The following is a 24,283-nucleotide window of genomic DNA, read 5'->3' as shown; positions in this document are numbered from 1 at the left end:
ATATTCAATACTACCGCACTATAACCCGCGTCAGTGCAGTGAAGGCTTTTACATTTTTTGACATGGGAAGATGACTAGCATTGAGAGATGTGGGTACAATTGTGCCCACACGTTAATCGGAACTTGAAATGTTGCTGTTACGATGCTGGTCACTGGTTATCGTCATTTTACAGCAGACATATCAGATATTTCTGAGCCAGATTACGTTCACGATTTCTTCTCGCGGATCAGATAACGATGAGAAGCCTATATAGAGGAGCCTCCAACACTTGAGTAGGGTAGCAACACGAAATCTTGTTTATACGCTGATAATAGCTAGGCAGAACCGAAATAAATAACTAAGGGTTGTCATGTGACATTGTAGGACATGCACCACTTTCCGAGTTCGAGCCGTGTTTCGTAAAATACACTACACATATCAACGCATCCAGCGTAAAAATGTATCGATGCATCACCGAACTGTATCCTTCGTAAATATTTTAAATTAAATTCGCATCTCGCAGTCGCAAGACCTAGTGGCAAGATGCTGTAACGTGAACTTTGATAAAAGCTATTTTACATCGCACCCTGCTATCACATGATGATCATTGCGGACGATGCGCAATGTCCGCAATTAAAACGGGCCTTGTGACGTGATAAATCCTGTTTAATATCGATCTGTTCGGGTCATCAAATGAATCAAAGTATAATTCGGCTTGTCTCACGTATACAAGGTCGCGAATTTCATCAAAGGATTCATTATTGTCGGATTTCGTGTATGTACTGGCTTTCTGCTCTAGTACAAACAATTTTTATTATACCGACGGCACGTCTGGTGTATTTCTCTTTGTAGAAGTCAAAATTACAAATCGGAAAGATACAAAACATATCCTAATATATTACATCCTACCGGTAGGTAATATATACAGGGCTAAGTCAACTGGAATGGTGAAATAATAACAAATTTCTTAGAGACGGATATATAAGCGACCTCGCGCGCTGGTTATGTAAGGACGCGAAGTTATCCTATGTGAATGCGATTACACAGTAAACCAATAACGCGAAATTTCATTATTTCCATCGTGATTCGTGACGTGAGGAGTAAATCAAGTTTGTGTGGCATATTCCGGAGCAGCATTCAAATTCCGCGCCCATAACCTTTGGTACCATACCTATGCGCATCATGTGACAGTAACATGCTTGCGGTTGGGGTGGGTTTTATTTGCCCGTAGACCAGTGATGTCAAACAAACGGCCATTTCATCCGGCCAGAGAAGCAGTGCTGATTAAATGAAAAAATGCTTGCATATCCAGCACGTTTGCATAAAAAATTGAGATTTTCAATAAGAAATACTTCCTTCGAGACAGCAAATGTCGAATACGTGCGATTGCATATACTACGTTATAACCGTCCGCGGATGCAATGCTGCTTTTACACTCGAGTCACAATTAGTAACAAATCTGTTCAATAACGTTTTTCGTGCCTTGACTCAAAACCGTAACCGCAGAAACCAGACTGCTGAATGAATGAACAAAATCCGATATCCCGCACTTACAGTTAAAACTATTTTATTCCTCACAACGCATACGTAAGACCAATGCCGCATCATGACTAAAACAACAGCAGCATAGAAGTATGTCAACTTATATCGCCGTGACCCGCAGGTTAGATTCACTGTTTCAGTGGTTTATAACTGTATTCCATAGGCCAACTATTGTATTTCTGCAATTTCTAGGGCTCGCGAATGAAGCTGTTGCTATAATAGAGCCCCTATGATCTGTATGACCGGATCCATCACTTATAAGCTTGACAATGATTAATGAAGCATCCCACTGAAGAAAAAATCAATATTTATGAATTTTGGAGGTAACAATTGGCATCATTTGACTGGCCCGGCCCGCGACCCAAAAAGAGTTTGACATCCCTGGCGTATACAGAATTATCCCTGGCGTATTGCGTAGTGCGTATTGCGTATTACACCGAACTATTTCACCTTAGTGAAAATACGGAAATTTCACGCTTTTCGTTTGCAATATACTAAGTTTCTATAGGTAACAGCATGCAGCACTCAGCATATCGAGACGCTTAAAATAACACTCGTTATCGTGCAGCACTGTCGAGTGCCGCGTCCTCAACGCGCAAGAGCTGTTGAGCTGCTTCGGGTCGCGACACCGCCAGCAAACTTTCTAATTGTCCGCGCGCCGCCGCTAATTCGCGACTTCAAGCACGCTCGAGGCCCAGCTGCGATTTTTAGCGTTAACAAGCGCCCGCGTCGCGACCTACAAAGCAGTTGACATTGACGTTTCAGAGTGCAGCCCCTCGAGCCCGGATCCGATCGGCAAAATTGAAAGCGAGCACTTTCAACGAGATTCTCACGCCGGATTCCGCACTTCAACAGCCCGTCAATCAGAGGGCGGGCGAGAAAATCTGGGATAAGCCGACAGTGAGGTGGGATTTTTGACAGATGGCATCGTAATCTCGCTTATCCAATACGTATTGGGACACGTTGAGCGCTTAAGCGCGGTAATATAGTATCCATGTAGACGCAGATGTTGACATTGTCAGCGTTGCTACTCAAGCTAAGACGTGCAAGTAACGTCATGAATTTCTACTAAATTACAAGTGGAAGCTACTACAGAAGTAAATATTCTAGGCCTTTTTGCTTAAAAGTGGAAACTGTTAAGTAGACCAGTGGTTCCCAACCTTTTTTTTCGACTCATCGCCCCTTATCAAGCTCCACACAAAATCTCGCCCCCTATATTTACGGATCCGACGAAGCGGACATATAAATAGAAGAATGTATTCACCTGCCTCTGATCGCTGATGAATTGACTAAAAATAAAAGGTCATTTTTCCAAGTTGGTGCCTGGAAAACCGGTTTCCGCGTCTACTTTCGGTTGAGCTGGCCTTATTTTTATATTTTTAGTCAACTGTCGCGTCATATGCAGAATTAGCCGTCTCCACATGCATATTTTGTCAGTGGTAATTAAATACATCTCACTGAACGCTCTAACATTGTCGCACCCCTATCGCCCCCTTGTTTCTTAAAATCGCCCACCGGGAGGCGATATCGCCCATGTTGGAAACCACTGGTCTAAATCGCTTGAGTGAGTAATGGCGGTAAAAGCAGTCCGTGTTGCTACTGAAGTAGAAGTAGAAGAAACGCCATAAATTCATAGTCGATTACATACAACTGAAAGTAGCGATTTTCAAGACACGGTAAAAAAAACTATTTCGAGTGGGCGTAGAAAGTGTAAGGTCTGAAGGCACGTTTAGTATTTAATCGAAGGTGGCTACTCTTGAAATTGCAACACGACTAAGGACACTACAAACATCCTATATAGGTGCCGGTACAATCTTCGAAAATATATAATGATACAGTGGCGAGATAGCGCAGTGGTATAATTGACAGCTGTAACGCCGATGGGTTGCTGGTTCGAGTCCAAACGAGGTCGACTCCAGAATTCCTCCTTAAGTGTCGGGGGTTTATCTAGGCTCCTCCTCGCCATCTCATCCGTGTATGCAGTGTCTTATAAAAAGCTTGGAAGTGGGCCGTGCTACAAGTCGGCAGCTACGGAATATAAATGAAGCAAATTGGCCTGGCGTAAATGACCATAGCTGTCGACAAACACCATGAATTGAATACCACAAACATTAACACTATAATGATACAGGGGCTGCAATACTTCGAGTGGCGCTTATGACTTTAACAATTTCACTCGCAAAGTTGATGCAAACTTATCGCAAAACTACTTTCTACTTTTCAAACCCTAAAATGTAAAAATTCAGTAGTTTTGCCTAAAATCTGTTTAAGTAGTCAAACAGTCTAAAAGCATATAACCACATGAGAAAGCAGTACTTCGGAAGAGTTCAGGTACTTCGTTACTGACCATCTCAGTGTAGGCCTACGTACACGCCACATCGATGAAAACACATCTCATCTTATTAATTCTATTTCGAGTCGTTTGATGTTTAAAATTATGACAGCGTCTGTGACATTCGACGATTTTTGTGTACTACTGGTATGAGATCCCATAAAACTGAATTGGTATACGGGATATTGTTCGTTCGCACACATCGCCTCACATAAAATACATCTTATTGCGATGTACGAAGTAAGCGTTTATAGCCGTCGTAAATTACATCCGCCTAATAATGTTAGTAACGCGTGGACTTGGCGAGGTTTACGACCGTCATAAATCGGATTCGATTAGCCTGATATCGGTTCAACGAGGGAGTGTCCTGGCAGTAACATTCGTGTCTCGCTGAAGAAATTTGGGTACACTGAATGAAGAATTGGACCAAACCGGTGTGGTAGAGATGGAATTACCCATATCGAGGGTAAACCTAAACATTGATCGCTTTTTACGCTCAAAAAGTACGTGTAGTTACACAATCCCCATTGTATCGTGTACATTACTAGTGTACCTGTACATTGTACAACTGTATATCCAATTTTGCTGGTTATATGCGGCCCTGCATGATAAGTACGAACGTACTGCCAAGATTTGCAGCGATCGTTATCAAACGAATAGGCGTAGGCATTGAGCATTGTGTCTTGTGCATTGCATTGTACATTGTGTGTCTTGAGCGGATGGATATTATAAAACCACAGATTATTATGATTATGGTTATGATGAGAATTGACATGATGCCACGAATATCCATACTGACGTAGTACTATCGAATGACGTAACATCGATTATAAATTAACACTGTAATGGTGACGTCATAATTTTCCGAAAAAATGGCTCGGAAAAGTTACGTAGTAGGCTCAGTCAGGCTGTGTTTGCGGCGGTAAGCTTCAAGATTGCAACATGCGTGAACTTGCGCGCAGTAGTAACTGAACAGAGGTGGTCAGAAGGATATCTACTTTTACCATTTCTACATAACAGTTTTCGGTTTTGTATGCAAACAAGCCGTAGAATACTCACCTCGGTATACGTATTGTTACTTGGAAATCGTGACTTGTAGGCTGGACGGTGACCACTGACCACCATTGCCAAAATATGTTCAACAAATACGACCCATCAAAAGCGCGGCGCAATTTCACGCTAAACCGAGGAATCGCGACCCCAATTCAAACAACGGACATTCTCGGTCCAAGATAAAAACAAAACGTATATCACGCTTTCAAGGTCTATTTGCTCGCGTATCAACGGTAGTCAGTCCCGCTGCTATACGTTATGGTTACGATGTGATAATTAAGAAAACAGATCGCGTCATCTCAAGTTCGTATAGGTTTCAGTCTCAAATACGAACTGAGCACTTGACATGGAGATATGGCGGAGCCGGCTTTACATAATTTGTCTAAATATATCTTCTTTGTGAAGTCGTGGGATACGAAACGATACTTGGTCGGGAAAAAGGATTTCAAGACGTCTTGCGCACTGCGTGGTTAGCAGCGTACGGCACTGCACCAATGCACCATACTTGAGGCTTTTATTAAATTATAAAACATTCAACATATTTGGGGCATTCCCAACGCATAACCATAGCAGGTCCACTATACGAAATCCGCCAGTCCCGTTTACAAAGCTATATATTATACAGCTTCACATCTCCAAATGTGGTCTCCTTTGCGGTTGGTATGGGAAATTCGACCCTGACAGTTATTATATTGCAGCCCTGGGCACATACCAAGCCGGGTAAATGGCCCCGTAACACTTGTGTTGTGGCTTTGAAACCCCAATCTAATTTAACGCTATCATAAAGCTGCGGTACTGACGTTAATTGCGACTCAAGATTCAGTCAAGTGGAATTTTCCTTGAATGGCGCATAAGGATTACAGGTTGCTGGGAACCCCTACAAAGCAATCGGTGAGCGACAAGTGGCCAACCTAAAATAGCGACCTTAAATCTTTTCAAACAAGAGATCTCCGGTGACGTCAAATTGTCATTTGGTAACGCGCGAAGGCTTTTATAACGTTTTGCTCCATTTTTCATTGACGCAAGCGATGTAATTAAGAGAGAAAATCGAAACCGAGACATGTTCGTTACATACTCAATAAACTACTAATGGTGTAGTGTTTTTCAGTGTGTTGTGAAGGCGCTTCGGCAGTCATTTCGGCAGTCACCTTCACGGCCATTTCTTGTTGGATCCTTCCTATATATTTTCATTATCGCACACGCAAAATGAAGTCATTTCGGTTATATATCACTTTGTGAGCTCAAGTTATGAGAATAACTTCTCTATGACCAGCTTATAGTTCAAAATTGATTTTCATCTCATAATAATTCGGCCAGCGGAATTTTCCTCTCTTCATCTTTAGGATCTTTCACATTATTTGTGGACGGTATGTATTCTCTAGTTCTTGTCGTTTCAGTGAAACCCGTGGATAAGACATAGCATAACGACGGAGCGCACATAGAGGCGTTTGAGTCCACAAAAAGGTATAAAGCTAAAATTTCAGGCATCTCTTGTCCGCCACAAACTTAATAACGATCGGTATCTCTAGGATCACTGCGCTAATGCATCAGTAAACTGGGGTAGCAGCGTGGGCATATCTTTGAAGAATCTTATCTCATTTAGTCATTTCATAATCATGCACAATGCCCATCCGGACAATACTAAACTATCAATGGTGCTTATACTTCGTATTGTCTGTTTGTCCCAGCAGGACGACCTTTGTACAGTTCATCCGCAAGGTGTTTTCTAGTTATGAAAGTTGTTGATAAGTGCCACATACATTTTTCATTACTGTCCTATATTCTGGAATAGTAAATTTGACATGATCTAAATATAGAACTCGTATGGGCAGAACCAGTGAGTAACTATGGTAACTGATACATTAGTCATCCCCATCGTGGGCCCCGATCCACCCTAAATTATACCTAACTACTCCTAATCGGTCGAACCGCGATGAAGTCAAAAAAAGAAGAACAAAACGCATACCTGGAATCCCGCGACCTTCGAAAGTATCTCTGTGCTTCAGAAATGTAGAATCTTCGCGTTCCTCATCATCAAAACATCGGCAGCCGTTAATTATGCATGGAAACGATACTATAAGATATCTACGCAGGACAGAATAAGGATCGGTTGGATGACTTCCAGTATTGACGCAAAAGCATGCGGCCTGATTGCCGGTTTCATATCTTTATCGAGTGTACGACTATTGCATTCCAGTAAGCAGTGTACCTATGCTCGCCCAGATATAAGTCCTGTTTCTACCTGTAGTTTGCCAGTGCGCTTCGGGCTCGTAACTTGCAAAGCCACAACTCCAGAAGAAAAACTAATTAGTACGCGTCACGAAAGACCATACAGCCTCTCCCGTAGCTCACAAATCAATCAACGCCAAACGCAGACTATTAATTTAGCCCAGTTCACGACATTGCGTCATCTAGAAACGGAACATCAAGTCGAAATATTTCTTAACATGGTACGATACGCATCGTTCGTACTTCATCTTAACAAAAGCCTAAATATGTAGCAGGTGTTTTGTACTGTTCCCTGGAAGTACAAGGAATATCAAAACGCTAACGATTATCACAAAGCGCGGTTATTGTTACATCGTGTTACCCTAACTCTCTCCCACCATTCACCGATGTAATATTAAACGTTCGGCAACTGAATTTCTAAGGCGCGACGCGCGCGGTGCATTGTTCGATTAATGGCGTGAAACATGTTGCCCGTTCATTGAGGTATTTAACAGATGCTCGTCGGTTGGAAAGTCATCAAAATCTGGTGCCACACTTTTCCTACATATTCATAATGCGCCACATTTCATAATTCAGCTATTGGAAGCAGGAATGGTTAACGTGTAAATAACAATCCCACGGTAGAGAATGGACATTACCGAGAATGGGCATCACCTCAGGAAGTTAAATTCTCGGCATTGGCCATTCTCGGTAATGTCCATTCTCGATGGTTTCCATTCTCGGTAATGAACCTTCTCGGAATTGTGTCCATTCTCGGTAATGTACATTCTCGGTATTGGTATAGAGCCATATATTTCGTTGGGAAGGCAAATTCGGACGTGGAACTACAGCACACTTGGAAAGGACACGGTATATTTCTAGTCAACTAGTGCAGTGGTTGGCATTGGGCAACCTGTGGTCCGCGAGGAATTCGGGTCTGGTCCGCGAAAAGTTAGTATGCTTTTGGATAATGGTCAATATCACTGATAAAAAATTGAAAATGAAAATAATTTAATCTCTTTTATCGAAACTTGTGTGTTACTATATATTACTGTTGAACATTTGTGTGTTTTTTTAAGTACTGTTGAACATTTGTGTTTTTTTTAAAGACAAGTCCGCGACAAGAATTCATTTTGAAACCGATCCACAGAGCAAAATTGGTTACCAACTCATGACTAGTGGTTTGATCCCGGACGAACCCAACATGACCCGGCAAACTTCCATTTCTGGTAGCGGCCAAACGAGAATTCAATTAAGCTATGGCGTGAGCCGGCGTATCTCAAATATACAAATAAAAGTGTGAGGCAATTGAAGGTGCCATATTAGCAGTGACAAAGGAACAAAAAGCACTACATTTCGTACATCGCCACAAATCCCGTGCTCAACAGAAGCGTACCAATCCCTAAAACGTTGATATACCAAGCTACCAGTCGGAAGAAAAGGTTTTCTGACGATGATGCGTGATTACCGACTCGACGGCCAGTGTACAGCTCAGACAGCATGCCGTCGGACCACAAGACTCGGGATCGAATCCAATTAACACCAAATCGACAACCGCTACCGACTATTGCAACGACGGAAATGAAATATTTCACAGCTCAACTGCACTTCTCACACAAACATCGTGAAATCAGTTATCGTACTGCTGAAATGCACCAACGACAGAAATGAAATATTTCACAGCGCAACTGCACTTCTCACACAAACACGGTGAAGTCAGTTATCGGACAATTGAAATGCACGCGCATTTTCTAATCGGGAAGATATTGATTGTCGCGATTGAGCATGAAAAGATCATACGCGCACCAACTCCAAATCATGGCGCGACGGTCCCGCATTTAACTTGGATTTTACAATCATTCTCAAGGGCTTGCTTAAATCTGATACCACGTCAAATTCAGAACTCGTATCTACCGCTCATAGCAAATAGCACTACTATAAATTATACGTTGAAGTCTACCAGCCCAGGCCCAGCCAATGCCATTACATTGAGAAAGAAAACGACTCTGATGTACGGTTATTGTGCTGTGTGTGATGTCTCAGCCTCAGCTAACAAATTTCGTTTCATATTCCACAATAATATTTATTGCATAAAGTGTTACGGTATGCAGCTCAACACATGTTGATGTCATGTTAATTAATAAACACTGCGGGACGTACAGACCAACTGTTAAACCAGGATTATCATCATACGATTGTGGACCATTGTCAGCAAGTTACGGTGCACGGTACGGTATCTCACAACAGAACTCAACAATGCTGGAGTCAATTTGAAATGTGTCATCTCGAATATGCACCCGACTTCTTCCATTGATGATTACTTCAACTAAACACCTAACGCACAGTAGTTGCTGCTTCACATGTATAATATCCAATAAGACCTGACTAACGAATTACCCACATCGTGATCGCAAACCATCGCGTGCTAGGCGCAAACCTAGTACTGTACTGTACTGCATGCAGTATCGGGTGCGTGCGAGTTTGCCAATGAAAGCGAAATATACACAGAACCGCTTGAATTACCCTAAAAGAGATGTGAAACACACGATGGGGCACTAGAGTCATCTAAGTGAGAATAATGATTGACAGGAGGAAAGAAGTTATTCCTGGCGGTACAATAGGACGCAAACGTAACAATCAATATTGTGTCTCGGAAACGATGAAGTTCGGATTCCTATTTTTGTTTTTTCTAGAATGTCGCATAGTGCCCGAATCCACATCAACGCTCCCGGTATTGTACTCAACTTGCACGAAGCTGCTCTTGCGCGTGAACGGGACTGATTTATCCGTACATGTAATATCGTAGCGGTATAGTCGACAAGCTGGTTTTGAAAATAAGACGGCACAAACTAAGTTCAATAATACGGCCTGGATTTCATTCAAAAACGACCGCTGTCCCGAACATTCTGAGACCTTCCCGATTTCGCGCGGGAAAAACAACTGGCGCGCGAGATCGAATTTTTTGAATTGTTTCCGGTGCAACCGACAACGCTCGAGGCTATACACTGAGGCATAGAAGTCGCAACTAACGCAGGTCAGCATAGCTTTCGAAGATGCGCCGCTACGTAAAGTCTATAAACTAACGCCGGGGCACAGCTTGCGAGGCTACAACTCTGTGAAAAACGCAACTCACTCGCAACGACAGAGTAGAAGCTGGAATACAGAATTTCGTCGTGTTCAACCAGGCTTTTTTATTAATGGCCAAAAAGAAATTGGATCCAATAAATTAATATTCTTCCTGATCTTCTTCATCGCCCTCGATAGAGTCGAGACCCACTTCTTCGTAATCTTTCTCGAGAGCCGCAAGATCTTCACGCGCTTCCGAGAACTCCCCCTCTTCCATGCCTTCACCGACGTACCTTGTTAGGAAACCGAAATGATAAAACAAGTAGTTCATAAGGAGAGTCGAAAATCTTACCAATGAACGAAAGCCCGTTTCGCGTACATCAGGTCGAACTTGTGATCAAGACGAGCCCAAGCCTCCGCAATAGCGGTAGTATTGCTGAGCATGCACACGGCTCTCTGCACCTTCGCCAAGTCACCACCGGGAACAACGGTAGGTGGTTGGTAGTTGATGCCAACCTTGAAGCCAGTCGGGCACCAGTCGACGAACTGCAAAAGCCAAGGCTTTAGATATGCGCAAATCACTAAACAATGTCGACGAACTGCAAAAGCCAAGGCTTCAGATATGCGCAAATCACTAAACAAAACTTACAGAGAGTCATACCTGTATCGTGCGCTTGGTTTTGATGGCTGCGATGGCCGCGTTAACGTCCTTGGGGACCACGTCGCCTCTGTACAGCATACAGCACGCCATATACTTCCCGTGACGAGGATCGCATTTCACCATCTGGTTAGCGGGTTCGAAACACGCGTTGGTGATTTCGGAAACCGACAACTGCTCGTGATACGCTTTCTCGGCCGAGATAATCGGCGCGTACGTAACCAACGGGAAGTGGATACGAGGGTAGGGCACGAGATTCGTCTGGAATTCGGTGAGATCGACGTTCAACGCTCCGTCGAATCGTAGCGAAGCGGTGATGGACGAAACGATCTGGCCAATCAGACGGTTCAGATTGGTGTACGTAGGACGGTCGATGTCCAAGTTTCGGCGACAGATATCGTATATCGCTTCGTTGTCAACCATGAATGCGCAGTCAGAGTGCTCCAAAGTTGTGTGGGTCGTCAAAATTGAATTGTAGGGTTCAACCACCGCTGTTGAGACCTTGGAAATACATAATGTATAAATGAAGCGGAACGACAAAACTTAGTAGTATCTAATGAACCTGCGGTGCGGGGTAAACGGCGAATTCCAATTTGGACTTCTTCCCGTAGTCCACGGAGAGACGTTCCATCAAAAGAGAAGCGAAACCGGATCCGGTTCCGCCGCCGAATGAGTGGAACAGAAGAAATCCTTGCAGTCCGGTACATTGGTCTGAGAGCTTGCGAATTCTGTCGAGCACTTGATCCACCATTTCCTTACCTACGTGCGGAGCATGTAAGCAACGCCAGCACGTGATTTGCGATTACCGACTGCGTGAAACCCCGTGTAGACTTACCGACGGTGTAGTGTCCTCTCGCGTAATTATTTGCGGCATCCTCTTTTCCAGTAATCAATTGTTCGGGATGAAATAGTTGCCGATATGTACCAGTTCGCACCTCATCTGACAATTTATAACGATGCTATTCACAAGCTTTACAATTGAACACGAGACCGGCTTACCGACTACAGTGGGCTCTAAATCGACGAACACAGCTCTCGGAACGTGTTTGCCGGCCCCGGTTTCGCTGAAGAAGGTGTTGAAGGAATCGTCTCCGCCTCCAATGGTCTTGTCACTGGGCATTTGACCGTCGGGTTGGATTCCATGCTCAAGACAGTAAAGCTCCCAACAAGCATTACCAATTTGAACTCCGGCTTGACCGACATGGATAGAGATACATTCACGCTAAACACCAGAATGTATAGATCACTACGAAGTAGAACCAGCACGGCATAGGCCGTAGGTAGCTTCACTGTCAAGTCGAAAGATAGACGGTCGCACATTCACAAAACAAGCCTTAATCCTGCAACTCTCATGCCTACGAGTAGATCGCTTATCCCACTCACCATTTTGTCTTCTAGAAGGGCGACGTACGAATATACGAAGAAATCTTTTAACAGCACTGCTGGAAACGGACGTTACGGTTGTCGTTCTCTGCGGTATGAATAAAGCGCGGGATGCCACGCCATACTTATGCTGCTCGGTTGCATGACGTCATGTACGATCCGTCTGATTGGTTATGATTGCAGCCTCGAGGCACGCCTGGATGATTGGCAAGAGAGGAACGAGAGCAGAGCATGCACTCGAATCGAACCTTTATCGATACTGCACTTCCATGCCGAAAGCGAACAGATGGATTGGATATTGATGCAAAATCGAATGTTGAATTGATTTCAATCAGCTGGCAGATAATGAGATTCTGCTGGGTGAACTCATTTTCACAGGGAATCCTTACTCCTGCTTAGTGGTTGAATAGTTGAGTACTTAATCCGATTTAACACTCAATGATATATCAGCGCGAAGTGATTACCTAAAGATGCGTGAATTGCGAGTGTGCAGTTGCAATATAGAATAATGATATAATGCGCATTTGCCGTGCCATTCACTGTATGTCGGACGAGAAATGATTTTAAGGCTTATTGTGTGTTCTCACTTCTTATTCGAGAACGCTTATTATGGCCGGGTCAAAAGGAAATGATGCGCACCAGAGAGCATTTGGATCAGCCAGCGTAACGTAACGGTTCGGGTAACGCTTTTACGACAGTTCGAAATCACGTCGGTAGCGTAAGCGCCGTAACCAACACACGCATAGAATTTGGATCGATCCCCTAGGTAATTTGATTCAATCCGTTAATTTATCAGCCTTTAAGAATGGGAATACATATGTAGGTGGAAGTGAATTGCTCCAAAGGAAATCCTAGTATAAACTAGGCGATCGCGCAAATGGCATACAGCCTATATGTGTCTCGCAATAATACAAGGTGACGGATCAATATCCAATAACTCGCACTATTTTGCGAAATGAAGCCTTGGCTACTCTTGAATTATTCAAGCTTCGGAGGATTCGAGTGACGCTATGGGAGCGCGCAGCGGCAGTCTACTTGGCCAATGTATGAATCTAGGTTTGCGAGCCGAATATGCGACGTTTGTCAACATCAAATCACTGACTAGAGCAGTGTTTCTGAACCTTTTTAGCTCTTGCTTTCATTAAAATTGCTCGTACCACCTGTCCTTATTCGGAACATCATTTCAGCGGGCGTCATCGAACGTTGGTCTTCACAGCCCCATAAGGTTCTCAATCTCAACACCAGTTCTGATACGGGTCATTTCATCACTACCATTGATTAGGGTTACCATACGTCCTCTTTTGAGAGGACGTATTGTTCTCTTTTTTTACTTTTTTGAAAGTGTCCTCGGAGGACGCCCGAGTATCCTCTTTTTTTAGAATTTTGGTTAAATATTGGGCAAAATTCGACTGAGATACAGTAAATCAGCACTGAAGTAACACTCCAGCGGCTATTTCGGGAGCTGAGCCGGAAAGTTGACCTTTTGTTAGTCAACCGACCATGAAGTGCAGGAAATTTACCATTTTTTCAGGATTTTCTTCCGGTATGCTTGTCCCCAGATTTATCAGAACACGTGCGTCACGCGATGTGAAAAGCTCACCCTTAACTCATCCACTTAAGATTGATGCTGATCGATCAAAGGCAATTAATTCTGCCATCGGCAAACATCTGTTGGATAATCCGATTTGTGCGAATAATTATCGAGACGACCGATCTCGAATCGTAGTTCGAGGCCGTTCACAATTCCATTTGTGTGCCTTGGAATCAACTTTTATCAAAATACACCAACCAAAACTCTGTCAACAAAAGGAGTTCGTGTATCACCTAAAAATAGTACATTGAACGCTCTCTCATTCGAAATTTCATGCTGGTGACGTCATATTTTGTGATACGATTGTTGATATACAATGTTCTTTCCAATTCTCTACTAGTTGCTGACGATTACCCCTGACGAGTGTCAGCCGAAAATATTCGGGTTCATTTCAATATGAATATACTATTTAACGGTATGCTTGTCTGAAAATTTGGAAAAAGTGTCCTCTTTTCAGATTTCCAAAATATGGTAACCCTACCATTTATACACTACAATACATGGTTCACGAACAACGACGCTGTTTCCGTATCGAATAAAGCCCGGGATTACGCAATTCACGAATGCATTGTATTGATTTGATAAAAAATTTACAAAAACGATGATGATGGTGCAATATTTATACAGATGTTTTGTCTTACCCGCGCAGAGCATGAAATTATATCAAGGTTAATAAATGAATTTTGCCAATTATATTGGTACGGACCCTTAAAATGGCATGTCAAAACTGGGAAAAGCCTGTACCCATGTATAATACGCACACCTCATGTACGAGCAGGTGATCGAGCAAGCGATACGAGAGCAGTGTGTTCGTATGGAGCGTGTTTGAAGCAGAAGAGAAGAAAGGTGTGTTAACTAGATTTCCACCATAGCATGGGGTGTGAACAGAGCTTTCACAGCCATCTAATGGGTGGAAACGAGTTGAATACACCTACCAGGGGTATAGAAAATAGGTGCGTCAATCAGGTTTCCACCCAAGTCTAAGCACGATGGCTGGATGTGATGCGCGATTGACAACAAATAAGAAGAAAAAGGTGTAATTGAAAGTTTGTTTCGAAGGAAAATTTTCAAAATTCTTGTACCCATGTATAATACGCACCTCCTATTTTAGGAGAAATTTTTTTATTAAAATCAGCGTATTATGTATGGAAAATTACGGGTACTTTCGTTAGACCACGCGATTTCAAATTCGCGTTGTACCGGGACTGAGATTGCAGGGTCGGGATTATTCGGCACTTGGGGATATCATTATTGTTGATAGTTTCGCAACACGTGCGAGGTTGTACGGGACAAGGGTTTTTCGTCGCCGATCTCATTGACATTGCACCTCACAGATTCGCATGTGTTGGTGTGTTCAGTGGCGGGATTCATGACCGGCGAGATACTGGTGCCTAATAGTCCCGCACCAGTAGATTGCACACCCCTAAAGCATCCCAACGGCTACGAGCGATACCAGGAATACACATACTACGATTGTTGATATACGATGTTCTTTTGAATTCTCTACTTGCTGATGATTACCCCTGACGAGTGTCAGCTAAAAATATTCGGGTTCTTTTCAATATGAATATATTATTATTCAACAGACTATATAGTATATACCAGTGCTTTTCAACCTTTTTGAGCTCCTTTCGCACTTTTTTTTTGTAAAATAAATTTCATTCGCACAAACTAATCGGAAATTGTTATACAAAAAGAAGATAAAGATAGGCTTACTTAACAATATGTTGTTCAGATGTTCAACAAATTGGCTACTATGTAGCTTAAGCTATCAAGTGTCTCATTAAAAAGGCCACTTTTTTCGCTAGTTTTGCTTTCAATTATTTCACTAAAACCCTTATCGGCCAAACAATGCTGTTGGGAATTTGTACAAGAACGTCTACTAGAGTGCTTGGATAGCCAGGTCTTATAATCTGTTCTGCACTCCTATCCAAAATATAGCGTATTTTTCGCGAGTGAAAATATTGCTTGCTGGTAGAATTCGTTTTTGAGAGCTGACCCAAAGGTCCCGAGAGGCTCCAGTTTGTCGAAAGAATGAAAAACACACATGTTTGTGTTGAGGCTTTTGTCTTTTATGTCTTTGAAACATAAGGTGCAAAACGATTAAGGAGAGTAGGCTAGGCACATTAGAGCTCGCTACCTGGTAATACGTTGCTCCAACTTCTGTGTCGCAAGTTTATGAGAAGAGCAAATAACTCACGATACTTTGTGTTCTACTCTACTCTATCTACTCTATCTAACTTGAGAATTCATGACAGTTTAATAACGGTAAAGCAGCTTTTAGACTACCACCAAAATCTGAATTTTTGTGGCATCTCGCGAACCGAGCCTCACCCATGAAAAGGAATTTATTTTTAATATTACAGTTGTATGCTATAATTTTACGGGCATGTATGACATACAGAACGCGCACACCACAATTCTACCCAACACAACTCTACAAAACATGTCTGACGCACGCTTTTCCAAATTAGAACGAATTAAATTCCTCTGTGTATCGCAGTTGTACTACTGTCTTCTCAGATTGCAAGAACGGGACTATTCCTTGCCGACAACGGAGCATCATATCCAATCCACCTCGAAAGGTTTGGCCATCCAGCATCGGACATTTTTAGACCGAGGTTTTGTCGCCGCTTATGTTTTTGGCGCCGCATTTTATCAGCGGTTTGTTCGCCAAAACTGTACGTCTTCATGTGCCCCGACGACAAAAAGGGTTGGCCTCAAAATGAATGAGTCTCATAGGTCCGATCTCGCTCGTTGCACACCCCTAGACTAGTTCATCCCAACGGTCTTCGACCATGTTTTCAAGAGAAAACAGTCGGACAAATCTTATCATGAATTCTCATGATAAAGCCATATTTATTGCTTGTCTCTCTTATTGGCTACAGTAGTAACAGTACCCAACACAGTGATCTTGGATATGTAAAAACGATCGCAGGATTTTTCGCAATAAATAATACAAATTAACAGATAGCTCTGGCACCGTGTCGACCTTAAATTATACTCTTTGCGGTCCATACTTTAATAACCCTTGAAGGGGTAAAAATTTGCGTTACAGTAACTTGCAAATGTGAGTCTGTAATGATGGTATTTACTACCATCCTCGTGCCTCGCGCTAATCGAACAGTTATTACGAAAATATGATGATTGTTTAGCGAAAGAAAGCAGAAAGTCAATTTGATGTCATTTTACCAGCCTGTCGCAGGCTCAGACGGGCTGATATACTGCATGTCTGCCACTATAGAGATTGTAGAGATCTCTATACTGCCACTACACCAGCTTCCGAACCCGGCTTTTGGTTACGCAATAGGCTAATTATAGTGCATAAATATTAATTCACTACGGCTTATGAGAGCTACGATTAGTCGTGTGTCGTATTAAGTTATTACAATTGCGTCGCAACTACAAATGTTACACTGATCTTACATTTCCTATTAGTTTTTTTTTCGAATTATTCCACTATAGAAAAGTTGACAAATAATCACGATTTTCATTCGCACTTGATCCGGATTTTCAGTCGCACCACCTTCGTTATTCGCACTGAAATTTTTTTCATTCGCACCAGTGCGAATCGTCACACAGGTTGAAAGGCACTGGTCTATACTCTTCTCTCATAATTGCGAAGACGGTTTGACTAATTCCTATTGGCCTAAATTCAGAGGTGGTCAACGTAGTCAAGCAAGCCACTCAAGTAGAAGTAGCGACGCAAAAATCTACTTAAGTACGAGTAGAAGTAGTTATTTTAAAAGCAACCTAAACTACTTGAAGTAGAATTTACTGACTTTAAAATCTACTCAATTAAGTAAGTAGTTGCGAAAACGGTCGTAATTCGTTCACATGGACTGTCAAATGCTGCAAACTGAGCTATGAGGAAGGTGTGGAGAGCTTATTGATTCAGATTGAGGCATCCCAGGAGGTATCAATTTTCGGTAGGATAACCATTCGTCCGCATCATGGGATGCAAATGAGAGTATTGATATGGAAATGCGATATTAGGCCTAATCCTTTGTTTACGAAAATATGGCATGGCGCCCTTTCCCATATTTTAAGGGCCGTAGTTTAGTCGAAGAGCAATACGGAGAAGTTATATCGGATACCGTGTCAACACTTTGCCCGAAGTATACGTTAATAAAAAATATTGCGGATCATAAAAATGCCATATAGTGTTGCTTTATTTTCGAAAAATAGAGGCATTACTACACTTGCTCACCGGTGCTTCAACATGTGTGTTCTCCAGACAAAAGAACTGAAACTAATTATAACTCAAAGTATGATATTGGGAATTGAGAGAGAAAAACAAATACTACTTTTAAAAGTGGAAATTATATTTAATGTTTTTTTTTTCAGAAGGTTCCAACCTTGGTCTGCTAAAACAGATCTAACGCTAAAAAAGTCGATATGATAGGTAAATGCTATAGATTGCGAAATAGTAGTTTCATACGCTATGCCTATTATATTCACTGCGTTACTTTTCATTCAGTGTGCATGCCTCTTCTTTACTTCGCCTAGGCCAAGGTGGGTGTCTGATCTCAAAGACTACTCCAAGTCGTTTCGACACCTTCCTATCTTTTCATTGTATCGCAGTTTGGTGTTGTTTTGAAATGGTGAAAATACTAATAAAACCGATTGATTGATGATAGGCAATATTTACTGCGATGAAATATTTCATATGGGCGACAATGCGGTGTGAACGGTAACGCGCTAACTAAATTATATTCACCAATACTTACGTGAAATCAGATTAGTTGACTGTGCGCGAAGCGCGACGAAAATTCTGGGCCTTATACTCAACTTTTATGAAAATTAAATGTTGATACTCCGTGAAAACAGCCCCGAAATTCGTCAGGCTATCTTTCTGACTGGATTAAACTACTTCTACGTAACAAATTGAAAATAGCGAAAAGTAAGTACGTAGATCACAAAATATTACGAAGTAGAAGTAGCGGGAAATTAGATGTACTTGAGTAAGTACCCAAGTAGCGGAAAACTACTTGAGTACTTCAAAAAAGTAGAAACACTTCGTTACTGACCACCTCAGCCAAAATTATGCGTAAGAGTGAAAGCTTTTTATGAGTGTTACCGGGACATGCCCCGGCTATAGGCGTTTACGAAGCGAAAACACATAAGATAATTAGATTTTCGCAGAGGCTTCGCTGTGTATAGGCCTTTACAAGCGAAAGCACAAGAATGCGATTTTCACACTGATTTCGGTATATATTGATTGCTGTGTGTCTATAAATGGTAAATCATTGTTATAGAACAGAATTGTTGGTGGCGCAGTGCCCCGCCACTGTGTCCTATACTTACAAAACAAGTACTTGACGTCACATGGTCACTGTGGCATAGCGATCACAGATTTTGTCACAACGACCAAAGCGAAAATACGACCATAGCTCTCCCCTTGGCTATGCCTGTAAACACAGATTGCGAATTATAAAAATGTAATATTATACTCATTGTGTATTGTTACTAAGTGTATTAATTCAAGGGAGTAGAAATATATGAAGCTTCATCAATGATGCAAGGATAAAAATAGAACTGGAATCAGCTGAAAGCGATCCCGAAATTCCCCGTCCACCGATCCATGTACCAGTACTACTTGTGACATCTCTTTTGCAGTTGATTCATGCATGTCTGAAAAAAAATACAACAGTTGCAATGCAGCAAAATTACGAACTAGACAGCAGGAAACCAAGACCTACCTCCCAAAGACTGCCATCGAAATAAGAGAGAATAGGAGCTCAAACCCTTGCATTGCTAAGAATATCCCAGTCAATATTACGTCGAGTCTTAAAACGTACGTTTGCCAAACTAGAAAATACACAACTAGCAATGCAGACGGGATAAGAAGTATCACCGAACCGAGCATGGTTAAGGTTCGTTCTGTCAGATTTCCTTTTGATGCTGTAATTAAAAATATTATGGTTACATATCATTGGGATCTGTAAGAAGCTGCGTTATTACATCGCACCGTATTAGTGATGTAATATAATCCCATGTTAGATGCGAGATTATAAGGATATAGTGAACCAGACATATGTGTGAAGAGTGAAGAAAAATATTTCTGAATTTTGTAAAACTCTTATCCAACATCGAGAGAGTCAAGATTTGGAAATAGATCAAGACAGATTGCGATAGGTATGGGTATATCGACTGACAATAACATCATAATGATTGAAACAAATTGTTAAGTAGGCTAAGTTTCGGGATATGCTGATGAGCGATCTATCTCAACCCGATCTGTCGAGGCTTGAAATATAATCCTAAGGTGCATAAATTAGCCAGTGTTGCTATTCAATTAGAAGTAACACTGTAAATTTCTACTCAATTAAAAGTAGAAGTAGCAATTTCAAAGACATGTCAAAACTACTTCAAGTAGAAGTAGAAAATTTCATAAGTTCTAAAGTAAGTAATTTCCAAAAGTAGATTTCGCAGTTAATCTGAGGTGGTCAATTTCGAAATTGCAGCTGCATCTTTGGTACTAACGGTGCGATTTTCCGAAAATATATGAGGTTAACTGATACAGGGGATCTTTTGTCCAGTTGTCATGACAGTTTCACGTACGGTATCATAGTGATGCAAGCATATCCGAAACTACTCTTCACGTAACATATTCCAAAGTGTACAAAGTAAGCAAGTTTGCTCAAAAACTGTTGAAGTGGAAGTTAAGAAAAAGATATAACCACTTTGTTAAGTACTACAAGTAGGCAAAATCTGCTTGAGTACTTGTAAAAACTAGAAGTACTTCATTACTGACCACCTCTGGATATATCTTCAGTTGAGAGATATATTTATGGCAGCACATATTTTCTGACAGTGCTCAGGAAGTAGCATTCAGAGTAGTACACACAGGTAAATTAACAGCAGGTGATAACAAAACAACAAAAACATTTATATCGTACATCCCAGCAAAGCAATCATAGACGTAATCATGTTTCGACTTAAGGCTGCTGAACAATGAAATACGGAAAATTATAACATAAGGAATGGAAACTTACCGAAATAAATTCTGAAAATTTCAATTCCAACCAGTAGAAAAAGTAGAACAAGATCAATTGCAAGATTGTCACTGGGATAGATTAGTACCTCAGCCTGAAAGTACGTTGAACAAAATTAAGTCGGTAGACCGTGGCATGTATACCGCATCGCTTACCTTGTATATGACAATAAGAATTTCAGCTATAAAGAAAAATGCCAAGTACACCGAACTTAGGTAGAGCAGCATTTCTAATGGAACAGATGAAAGAACTTGACGTCCTGAAAAAGAATGAATTTTTGAAGCCTCTGTTATGTGGATGACAAAGACACATTACCTGCCATCTTGTATTTGTTTTTGTCCCGGTAGAGTTTCGTTAGGTACTGCAATGACTCTTCACATTCTAAGGTCAACTACCGTACACTAAGATTTGGATAAAAGTAAAAAATTGACTGCATTACAGTTTTGTCATCCATGGGAAACTTTGATTTGTGACTCAAATTTTATATTATACAGCAATTCGCATAATAAGAAATGCCAACTACAACAAGTTGAGTTGGAAAGATTTGCAAGGTACTGTATCCGTGGCTGATACATTGAAATTCAGTGTTGGGATGACTCGAGTCACCTTTTTCGTATGACTTGACTTGACTCGAGTCACTGTTGAAATTTAGAAACTTCCTATAGTTCCAAGGTCATGGGTGGAACATAAATCCATCTGAGTTGATGCTCAGTTTTAAAATAATTGAATGAAGGAAAGATTAATGCAAAAAGATGGAATATGACGCCAGCTCTTGGAGTGGAGGCATGAAAGTTTGGGGTTAAAATGATAAGGATAACTTATTGCAATTTATGAAAAAACTAGAAACTGTCTGTCAATGTCAACCTGTCATTCGAAGAAACACCAAAATATTACCGTTACTTAGATACGGTATGATACGTTAATTCCATTAGTGTTACCCACAATGTGACAGATACCTTACTGAAGTTATTTTTTCATCAAAATCACTTTTAATAGCTTAACAATGAGCTGACATAGTTCACTCACTCCGTAAATACAATATAAAAAGTTTCACGAGTAGAATGAGAACAGAATCATATCAGAAAATCATAACCGAAAGCAACATACACCACAGTGAACACTGCATTTAAAATTCAACAGTACAGAGGCAATTATTTACCAATAATATTTATAGTATAGTTATTGTTGTCGCGGGCGTACCGTCGGAATCAGTGTCCTGTGCTCACACTATGTTTTATTTTTTAATTATTTTTTTATTAAATTACTTCAACTTGGAAAATCATCGCTGCTCACCTGATATATCAGGCAAAAACGCCAGCGATTCCAATCAGGCGTACCGTTGAGTGGACGGAGTAAAACTACTATTTAACCCGGTACAGGCTGATTTTAGTCAATAGATGAAAATGAAATTGATGGCTATTCTGAACACATAAAATGATCAGACATCGTTATTTCACAATCCACAACAGTTACCACGCAGCCAGCCACATTCTGATTACCATCGCCTGACAGAAGAAGCGTTTGTTTTCCCGATATGGCATTTCGTATCCTTGGTGCATGTAAAAAACTCGTTATAGCGATTTATGTTCAACTCAAATTCCATTCGAGCCATTCCAACAACTTGCAATCTTGATAAAATCACTAATTTAGAGTTATGAAATTATGGAACACTTATTGATAAACGGTGAATATCTATTTGGCTGCGGGATCATGTAAGGCATAGTCGTTTACAGCACTGTGCACGTTTACTGCACTGCATGATTGGGACGTTAGACGGGTTTATGTTGGTTTTGACGTCATAAATAAAAGGCTTCCAACGCTTTACTGACGCTCATAGAGACTTGACATCGAAATTATATCGAGAACGGTCATTCGAAAAGGCGAGAGTGAAATAACTCAACATAAATGGATTTTGCCGTATTTTGCATAAATATTTGACATATCTAGAAGTTACTATGGTGACGTTATAGATGGATACTTTTCACAAAGCAAATTAATTGTACATTTCATGTTTTCGTGTTGCTGATGATTCCATTCAGCGAATTTCCGCTTCCAGACGAGACCCGCCAGGCTGAAGACCAATGCATTTTGCATTATCACGTGACCTTCGCCCTCACGTCCTTGCCATCCGACTTCGCGCAATAATGTCTATCCCAAGAAAAATTGTAGCTTTCGTATATCGGCGTCCATTTGCTCACTATTGTGGTGTGATTTTATTGTGAGGCTGTATCGTTTTATCGGTTGCTGAGGGGTTGATGTTCTTGTACCAACATGATGACGTGTAGGGAGGAGATATTTTTTACGGTACCATACGTAACGGACCGGTACCGATAGTCGTTGTCGGAGGTGTAGCGGTAATTGTCGGCATTGTGTCTGCGTGATTGTTGGTATCAAATATTTTGGTCGCGATTTGCTGTATGAATTGAAATATTGTCATTACTGGTCTCGAACGAAGCATGTTCTTGTTATTATTGCCAGTAGGCAATGGATAGAGGTAAACTTCCATTCTTAAAGTTCGGTAAGTATCATTATTTTCATCATATCAAAACACCACAAAATTGAGATATAATGAAGATATCGGTTTTATTTTCGTCTTCGCCATCGAGGTGCTTTGACGATACAGATGTAGATGTGAAGTAACGGAATCATTTTATAGTTTTATTGAGGCAGCGTTATTATACCATTTCTTTTCCTCCATGCTATCCTGGAATGCTGAGCGCTAAGTGGGAAAGCCGCAGATATACCAGGTTTCTACAAACAAGTCTTTGGTCTGGCCTTGCCGGATATTAAACGACTCGCGACTTGTCGATCAATGTATGGAATTGGTGTCCTGTGCTCACACCATGCTTCATTTTTTATTGAATTAATTTAACTTAATGAATCATCGCTGCTCGCATGTTATATTAGGCAAAACGTACTTAGATTTCAGTAGGGACAAGAACCTCTATAACATTGTGCCTACGATACGCTATATCCCGGTAAATTACTAGGCCTGTGATTTACTGCCTCTGCTGGCGCCTATATAATCTCGGTTCATTTTTTTAAATGAATCCTGCGTGATGAGAGCTTTTCTGCATAGAATAATTAAGTAATTGCACAGAAAATTCAGCGTGACGTTGCCACCAATTCCACTCTGGCCTGCTGGAAATTTTTTTATAATAATTGATTCTTTACTTCCTTTTACTCAAGTGCACATCTTATATAGGCCTATATATTATCTTACTAATCCAATAATGGTAACTTTGATTACAACGTGGTGGCGGTACCGCCGTCCGTTAGGTGAACCATTGCCACATCGTGAGATTACAAGTGTAACTAGGTCAATGTTATCCGCAACGATCAACGGGTTTCCTTAATCCTTGGTTGTTGAATCCTGATGAATGAGATAATCCACTCTTTAATCAATCCGACTTAATGATTTCCGCCATTTAGTACCATAATGGTAAAGGTGTAGCTTCTTAATCACCATGAT

General features: G+C 41.3%; 4 protein-coding genes across 4 annotated transcripts in view; 1 reads left to right on the top strand and 3 right to left on the bottom strand.

The window, feature by feature from the left end:
- The window catches only part of LOC145445192 (serine/threonine-protein kinase 33-like), a 28,256-nt gene extending 20,630 nt beyond the window's left edge, over nucleotides 1-7,626 (bottom strand). The window contains exon 1 of the mRNA XM_080323354.1: nucleotides 6,874-7,626. The gene's annotated coding sequence lies outside the window, so the exon portion shown is untranslated. The remainder of the gene's footprint in view (nucleotides 1-6,873) is intronic.
- Nucleotides 1-24,283, top strand: part of LOC145445220 (cytochrome b5-like) — a 392,395-nt gene that overhangs the window by 321,150 nt on the left and 46,962 nt on the right. The gene's annotated exons all lie outside the window — the stretch shown is intronic.
- LOC145444784 (tubulin alpha chain, testis-specific-like) lies at nucleotides 10,290-12,364 on the bottom strand. Its single transcript, XM_080322796.1, has 7 exons — nucleotides 12,223-12,364; nucleotides 11,839-12,061; nucleotides 11,675-11,779; nucleotides 11,402-11,598; nucleotides 10,843-11,340; nucleotides 10,534-10,727; nucleotides 10,290-10,474 (listed from the first exon to the last, which is right to left on the bottom strand). Exons 1-7 carry the CDS (start codon nucleotides 12,223-12,225, stop codon nucleotides 10,342-10,344), a joined length of 1,353 nt encoding a protein of 450 aa, XP_080178922.1. The 5' UTR covers nucleotides 12,226-12,364; the 3' UTR covers nucleotides 10,290-10,341.
- Nucleotides 19,242-21,255, bottom strand: LOC145445219 (transmembrane protein 216-like). The gene is made up of 5 exons (XM_080323392.1): nucleotides 21,127-21,255; nucleotides 20,967-21,070; nucleotides 20,812-20,905; nucleotides 19,516-19,717; nucleotides 19,242-19,447 (listed from the first exon to the last, which is right to left on the bottom strand). The coding sequence occupies exons 1-5, from the start codon at nucleotides 21,131-21,133 to the stop codon at nucleotides 19,438-19,440; spliced, it is 417 nt and encodes a 138-aa protein (XP_080179518.1). The 5' UTR covers nucleotides 21,134-21,255; the 3' UTR covers nucleotides 19,242-19,437.

The sequence above is a fragment of the Botryllus schlosseri genome, chromosome 8 (genome assembly GCF_051294905.1).
Source record: "Botryllus schlosseri isolate E-star chromosome 8, Bs_hap1, whole genome shotgun sequence".
In the NCBI taxonomy this organism is placed as follows: Eukaryota; Metazoa; Chordata; class Ascidiacea; order Stolidobranchia; family Styelidae; genus Botryllus; species Botryllus schlosseri.
The sequence above is the reverse complement of the archived record's forward strand: the minus strand, read 5'-3'. Positions and strand labels throughout refer to the sequence as shown.